Below are 7,905 nucleotides of genomic sequence, written 5' to 3' on the forward strand. Positions count from 1 at the left end.
GGAGGGATGGGTGTGTCTGGATGGAGGATGAAGGGAGGAAGGAGGAATGAAGGAGGAAGAAAGAGAGGGAGGGAGTAGGGATGGTTATGAGGCTTTCTGAACCACCACGGGGTGGGGCAGGGGCAACACAAACTGATATAACCATGATGCAGTATGCAGAACATACGGCCCAGATAGCAGAGTTACGGTGTTCTCCACTCTGCACCACTGGCATCTTGGCCTGGATAAGCCTTTGCTGCTGGGGGCTGTGTATCCTAGGATGTTTGTGACATCCTCAGATGGCAAATGGTACCCAGCTAAGCTGTGGTGACCGACACTATTGCAAACCTTGCAGGGAGCAGGCAGATAGCAAAAGCATCCTTGATGGAGAAGTACGGTTGAGCTCTGAGTTACATCTTCTCCTTTGATAACTGAACTTCACAGGACACCACCATCCCCAGGAGAGTAGCTCCGCCCAGGTGACCTCGTGCCCTTGGATAAGAGAAGCTTCTAGAAGGCTTGGCTGCTGTCTTTATTTACCAGATATTTACATTCCACAGGAAGCCTGGCTGGCTGCCAAGGCCTTTGGTTTCTCAGTGGCCAGCCTGCTGCAGACCACCTTCAAGTCCAAAGTCGAGATTCTGAGGCATCAGACATTGAGCAGGAGGGGCTGCTGCTCCTCGTCAGCCGCATCACCAGAGGGAATTTCATAGGTGACACACAGAGAGGAGTAGAGGCAGCCTAGGAAGGACACGAGGCTGGAGAAGTACATCACGCCATTGGCACTGCCCACGGCCGAGGTCAGGGGCCCCAGGACCAGAGAGACAAGGATCTGAGCCAGAAAGTACTGGCAGCTAAGCAGCGAGATGTCCATTCCCATGCCACGCCGTGTGCCGTCTGCGCTGGACCCTGCAAACTGACCAGGGAACAATCTCATCAGTTAGACCTGCCACAACCTCCATGAATGTGCAGGGATGAGGGGACCCAGGAAGAGCAGACAGGTGGAACAGGACCATAGCAGAGGTCAGCCAGTGTCCAGAGGCGTAACAACCAGAAGGAAGGCTGGCTCCTGGCACAGGACTGTCCCTGCTTCAGCACCTGCCTGGCCTCGGGGCAGTGGCTGCACAAGTCATGAATATACCAAAAGCCACTGTCCTGGAACTCCTGGAACTCACTCTGTAGACCAAGCTGGCCTTGAACTCACGGAGATCCACCTGCCTCTGCCTCCCAAGTGCTGGGATTAAAGGCGTGCGCCACCACCACCCGGCCACTCTGTTTCTTTTACTTTATGTTTTGAGACGTATTCTCACATCACCCCAACTGGCTTCGGACTCACTATGTAGCAGGTGACCTCGAACTCTCCTGACTCACACCCTGCTGAGTAACTCTTAGTCCTGGTGCTGAGGATGTGGAGGCAAGCGGACCACTTTGAAGCCAGCCTTAGCTCCGTGGGACAGTTGTGGAAAACAAAAGCAAAACCCTGTGCAGAATCAGACCTCAGTGAAACGGTCAGAAAAGAACTCGTGCTGAGGGCCAACAAGACGGCACAGCGGGTACAGGGGCTTGTCATCTAGCGATACAAGCCTCACAGCCTAAGTGTGGTCAGCAGAACCTGTGTATGGGTGGAGGAAGAAGACCACCTGCACTGGAGTCCTCTGACCCGCGCACATACCTGGCCCATGTGACCACACACACACATCTTAGATACCAATAGTAAAAATCTGGACTAAATAAAACAAACCTTTTTCTTTCCCTCGTTAGAGACAGACCTTCCACATCAACTCTGCTTTTAAGCTCTACCCCCACCCCCGCCTCGCCAGGTGGTGTTGGCGCACACCTTTAATCCCCGCACTCGGTAGGCAGAGACAGGTGGACAGATCTCCATGAGTTGGAGGCCAGCCTGATCTACAGAGTGAGTTCCAGGACAGCGAGAGCTAAATAGCAAAACCCTGTCTCGAAAAACATAAAACAAAACAAATTGGCCTCTCTGGGTCATGTTGTCATCACCACATTCCAGGTATCCCGCTCTCCCTCTCTGGACCCAGCCTTGAACCGCCGTGTTCATAGGGGACCCCCTTCCCCAGTGTCCCTGTTCAGAGTGGGAAGTAGCCTGGAGGTAGCCTCAGGAAGGTGCCAATGCTGGCTGGGGAAGCTACTGGTGTGGAGCGAGCACACTCAGAAGGGCTCCCTCCATTCAAAACTGTCAGCCTCTGCCTGGATGATCTCCATTCTCAGCCAAAGGCCCTGCAGCTCGCACACGACAGTTCTCTGTTAAGATGCCTCTAAGAAGCAGCGGCGACTGTACCCACCTTCTTACTCTGGTAGTAATCGCAGAGCAGGGAGTAGGGCAAGGTGCAGAGCGTGGAGAACAGGATGCCGTAGGTGGTGCAGAGCGACAGGACCACATAGAGGTTCCTGGAGAGTGTAGCCAAGCCAGTGCCCAGGCCAAAGGCGAGGTAGGCGATGAAGTAGAGGGTACGGACGCTCAGGCACTCCTCCAGTTTCTCCAGGATAGCTGCAGGCAGGACAGAGACTGAATGGCTGGCCAGGCCTCTCCCCTGCACCATGTCTCATCTCCCCCGCGCAGAGCAGACGTGGGCACAGGAAGCAGCTGAGCAGGTGGCTTGTCCCTGCAGGCCTGTTACATGGATAGCAAGACCTGGGCTGTCCTCATTCACACCTGCCATATAAGGGTCCTGGGGCGTCTATGGATCAACAGGTGATACACCGGAGGGCTCAGGTATGTGGGGTCTTAGGTTAAACCTTGGTCTCCAGCCTGCAATGGGAGCCCCACGTCTACCCCTTGACTGGCCATCATCTTCATTATGCCATGGGCTACCCAGAGAACACATGACAGAGTAAAGGAAAACCTAAGGCTAAGGGGGTCCCAATACCCCCAAAGTGCTGACCTCAGGGACTCACAAGTGAGGCTAACATCTAGTTTGGGGGTCTCTGGGGATTGAATTTGGCTTGAAACATGCTAAGTACATACATAGACTATTGCACTGGGCTACACTCCGCAAACTCCGTTCGTCCCCAGCCTCTCTAAGGTGAGGGAGGGCAGAGAAGGCAGTCAGCATACTGCAGCCGGCAGTCTGGTTGTTTTGACCTATTTTTCAAAGTTTTGTCACGTGTGTGGTGCTACAAGATGGGGCCTAGAGCCCTGTAAGTGCTAAGGAATGTCTTCCACCATGACCTGCCCAGCCTGCAACCTTCCCTGTCCCGCCACCCCCCACCATTCATCTACTCAACCTGGTTTTGGATGACCCCAGTGCCAAGAGTCACTTTGTACTTAAAAAAAAAAAGTTAAATATTCATTTAGTGTGCATGGTGGGGTGGGGTAGGGGAGGTGTACATGTGTCATGGCACATGGGTGGAGGTCGGAGGACGGCTTGTTGACATCATTTTCTTCCCTCCACCGCATGGATTCTGGTGATCAAATTCAGATCGCCAAGCTTGGCAGCAAGGGCCTTTACCTACTGAGTCATCCCGGCTGCTTTGTATTTTTAAATAACTGTAAAAACAAACAAAAGGAGCTTTTTTTGTTTGTTTTGGTGGCACACGAAGACCCTGTGAGGTTCACATCTCAGAGCACACCATGCCGAGCCCCGCCTGTAAGGTCATGATTGCTTTGGAACCACTGGGCACTGCTAAGACCCTGCAACAGAGGCATGTTGGCCTCGGAATCTGGAAATATCTGACCTTTCACCTTAAGACCCCAGGAGAATATGGTACGTTCGTGCTGCCAGCCAAGTCCTAGAGGACTGTCCTGGAATGAGCCGAGCATGGTGTCCCAGGAGCACAGCCTCAGAGTCAACCCGGACTCCAGACTCTGCCCACCCTGCACTCCATACTCTAGCTTCTCCCGCCCCCGACATCACCACAGATGGTCACCTGCCTCGTTCCCAGGCCTCCTTTGGCCCCATTGTTCTATGGAACCTCGTGAGAAGAATAGCTTTAGCAGCCACACCCCTGCCTGTATGTGGCCCCCCGGCTTGTACCCAGGCCCCGCTTTGCCCTTAGGTGTGAACCCATGATCTAGGCAAGTCTAGACATGTCCCCTTTGGAGTGCCTCCTCTTTGGAGACCTGAAACCCACGGAGTTGGTCTCTGCGCCCCAGACAGCCACTCTTGCCCCAGGACAGTGCAGTAGCTGAGGTCTCGGACGAAAGACAGAGGTGTCTCCTCTAAAGGGATACTTCATGCCTGCAAGTGTAGAGACATGACCTCTCGGTTGTTCAGTGGGCAGCGTGCATGCAGTAGACGGCGGGTACCTGAGTAGAAGGCAGCACTGAATGCATAGATGCACATGCCCCAGCAGCCCATGGTGACGCCGCTGTTGTACTTCTGATACGCTTCCGACGTGTGTGGTGCCTTTGGGTCCCCCTGGAACACCACCTCACCCATGAAGTCCGTGTAGAAGAGCAGCATGCCCTCGAAGGAGAGCCACCCTGGAGGAGGACAGAGGCTGTGAGCTTGGGCCACCCTGGAGGAGGACAGAGGCTGTGACCCTGGGCCACCCTGGAGGAGGACAGAGGCTGTGACCCTGGGCCACCCTGGAGGAGGACAGAGGCTGTGACCCTGGGCCACCCAGGCTGTGGTTCAGAGGCTGTGACCCTGGGCCACCCTGGAGGAGGACAGAGGCTGTGACCCTGGGCCACCCTGGAGGAGGACAGAGGCGGTGACCCTGGGCCACCCTGGAGGAGGACAGAGGCGGTGACCCTGGGCCACCCTGGAGGAGGACAGAGGCTGTGACCCTGGGCCACCCTGGAGGAGGACAGAGGCTGAGACCCTGGGCCACCCTGGAGGAGGACAGAGGCTGTGACCCTGGGCCACCCTGGAGGAGGACAGAGGCTGAGACCCTGGGCCACCCTGGAGGAGGACAGAGGCTGAGACCCTGGGCCACCCTGGAGGAGGACAGAGGCGGTGACCCTGGGCCACCCTGGAGGAGGACAGAGGCTGTGACCCTGGGCCACCCTGGAGGAGGACAGAGGCTGTGACCCTGGGCCACCCTGGAGGAGGACAGAGGCTGTGACCCTGGGCCACCCTGGAGGAGGACAGAGGCTGTGACCCTGGGCCACCCTGGAGGAGGACAGAGGCTGAGACCCTGGGCCACCCTGGAGGAAGACAGAGGCTGTGACCCTGGGCCACCCAGGCTGTGGTTCAGAGGCTGTGACCCTGGGCCACCCAGGCTGTGGTTCAGCCTGTTCTCCCAGGAGAGCCACCCTGGAGGAGGACAGAGGCTGAGACCCTGGGCCACCCTGGAGGAGGACAGAGGCTGAGACCCTGGGCCACCCAGGCTGTGGTTCAGAGGCTGTGACCCTGGGCCACCCAGGCTGTGGTTCAGAGGCTGTGACCCTGGGCCACCCAGGCTGTGGTTCAGAGGCTGTGACCTTGGGCCACCCAGGTTGTGGTTCAGCCTTTTCTCCCAGGAGAGCCACCCTGGAGGAAGACAGAGGCTGTGAGCTTGGGCCACCCAGGCTGTGGTTCAGCCTTTTCTCCCAGGAGAGCCACCCTGGAGGAAGACAGAGGCTGTGAGCTTGGGCCACCCAGGCTGTGGTTCAGCCTTTTCTCCCAGCACTCTTACTAGACAGAAGGTAACGCACAAAAGCCAGGCTTAGTGGCTCACAACCCGTGTCTCAGCACTTAGAAAATAAAGGAAAGAGAAGATTAGAAGTTCAAGTCCAGCCTGGGCCATATTAACCAGGGTCATGATGCTTTCGTAAAGTTCCTCCGTTTTGGTTGCAATGTGGCAGTTTCCATACTGACAGTAATTCAGTTCCAGTTTCCAGATCTGTAGAGTTTGTTATTTCTAAAGTCTTGCCTCCCTGTCCCACAGAGCCTCACCCAGTAAAGGCTGGCTGCCAGGAATGTTTATCCATCACCTAACATCTCACCCAGTAAAGTCTGGCTGCCAGGAATGTTTATCCATCACCTAACATCCTTATTTGTGTGTTTTGTTTGACAGGGTTTCTCTACACAATCCTGGCTGTCCTGGAACTTGCTGTGTAGACCAGGCTGGCCTGGAACTCAGAGATCCACCTGCCTCTGCCTCGTGGGTGCTGGGATTAAAGGTGTGCACCACAACACCCAGCAGGGGTAAAAATATATTAGGAAGTGCAAACTGCCATGTGGATATACTGATCCTGCTTCCCAGTGCCACTCTATGAAGATTCTTCTGACACCGTCCTTGGCCGAAGGTGGTGATGGTCAAGCCCTCTCAAGCCACAATAAACCGTCACCTCATCAAGTAATGTTATAATCTGTATGTGTGTACTGTGTGTGCACACAGGTGTATACTTGCACATGTGTGTGCATGCATGTGGAGGCCAGAGGTCAACATCAGATGTCCTCCATTGCTCTCCATCTTATCTCCTTCAGACAGGGTCTCTCGCTGAACTTGTAGCTCCTTAATTGGCTACAGTGGCTGGCTGACCCCCAGGATCCTTCTGTCCCCACTCTGCCAGGGCTGACATCACAGATGTGTGTACCATGCCCACACCACGTGGGTGCTGAGGACCCAAACTCAGTCCCCATGCTTGTGTGGCAAGCATTGTGCCGACAGAGCTATATCTTTAGCCCACCAAATATTATTAATCTCATTCCCACAACAGCAGAGTCAGTCCCCACACAGATACGTCATTTACTCCTTCCCCAGATGGGACACCTGTGTCCCTATCCTAGCTTTTGTTGGCATAAACTGCTCCACTAAACACCCATCGCATAGGAGATGGTGCCATCATGATTGTCGCTTATGTGGGACACCCTGCAAAGACCACCGTGGGAAAGGCTGACTTCATTTTTAAGAGTCTTGCCTGTCACTGGGTGGTGGCGCACGCCTTTAATCCCAGCACTCAGGAGGCGGAGGCAGGCACATATCTGTGAGTTCGAGACCAGCCTGGTCTACAGAGTGAATTCCAGGACAGGCTCCAAAGCTACAGAGAAACCCTGTCTTGAAAAAACCAATAATAATAATATAAAAAGTCACTTGCGTGCCAAGCCCTGGTGATTTAAGGGTACCACCAGGCATGCAGGTGTGTGGATCTGCCTGCCCTCATCTGAGGATGGCATTCCAGGAAAGCGGGGTTCATCATTAACCTGGAGGAGCAGATGGAGGAACGCTAAAACCCCGAGAAGAGGAGCTCTGTGCCCATACCCAGCGCAGGCACCCAGGCACAGACGGTGTCATGGCTCACCCAGAAAGTGGTTGACACAGAGATTGCGCAGTGCCTTGGGCATGTTGTAGATGGTGGAGCAGAGGCGCCGCAGAGACAGTGGCTGCTCCGACTGCTCACTGGAGCCGGTCAGCTCGCTCTCGTACTTCACACCGTTCAGAAGGATGTTTGCGACCTGAAACAGAGACTGAGTCAGAGCCGCGAGGCCCAGGTCCCCCAAGGCGTGTGCTGGAGCGTGCTGAGAAGCAAAGTGCGGACAGCTCACAGCGCACACTGCAGGGACCTCTGTCTTTTACTAAATTTTATTTAGTATTATCATTATTATTGGATGTGTGTGTGCATAGTGTGTGCGTTATGTACGGATGTGGATGAGTGCAGGTGTATCCATACCATAGCACACATGTGGAAGTCAGGACAGTTCTGGGAATCCCGGGACCAAACTTTGGTCATCAGGCTTGTGCATCAGGGCATTTGTTTACCAGCTGGGCCATCTTGCTGGCCCCACTCTGCCTTCTGACAGGGTGGGAACCAAGCACCAGGCACCCGGGAGCAGCTACAGGTGGAAGCTCATTGTGAGCGCTCTACAGTACAGCACGGGTTTCTCTCTCTCCTCTCTCTCCCTCTCTCTCTCCCCTTCTCTCTCTCTCCTTCTCTCTCTCCCCTTCTCTCTCTCTCTCTATCTCTCTCTCTCTCTCCCCTTCTCTCTCTCTCCTTCTCTCTCTCCCCCCTCTCTCCCTCTCTCTCTCTCTCTC

General features: G+C 55.0%; 1 protein-coding gene across 4 annotated transcripts in view; it reads right to left on the reverse strand.

Moving 5' to 3' along the window:
• Positions 1 to 498: 498 nt before the first annotated feature.
• Slc45a1 (solute carrier family 45 member 1) overlaps positions 499 to 7,905 on the reverse strand; it is a 20,754-nt gene continuing 13,347 nt past the window's right edge. For all 4 annotated transcript variants that reach the window (XM_075945964.1, XM_075945968.1, XM_075945967.1 and 1 more), the window contains exons 6-9: positions 7,175 to 7,328; positions 4,253 to 4,429; positions 2,289 to 2,494; positions 499 to 895 (exon numbers count right to left, since the gene is read on the reverse strand). In XM_075945964.1, coding sequence (XP_075802079.1) covers positions 629 to 895; positions 2,289 to 2,494; positions 4,253 to 4,429; positions 7,175 to 7,328 — 804 coding nt within the window. In that variant the 3' untranslated portion in view covers positions 499 to 628. The remainder of the gene's footprint in view (positions 896 to 2,288; positions 2,495 to 4,252; positions 4,430 to 7,174; positions 7,329 to 7,905) is intronic.

Source organism: Microtus pennsylvanicus, chromosome 13, assembly GCF_037038515.1.
Source record: "Microtus pennsylvanicus isolate mMicPen1 chromosome 13, mMicPen1.hap1, whole genome shotgun sequence".
Classification (NCBI taxonomy): domain Eukaryota; kingdom Metazoa; phylum Chordata; class Mammalia; order Rodentia; family Cricetidae; genus Microtus; species Microtus pennsylvanicus.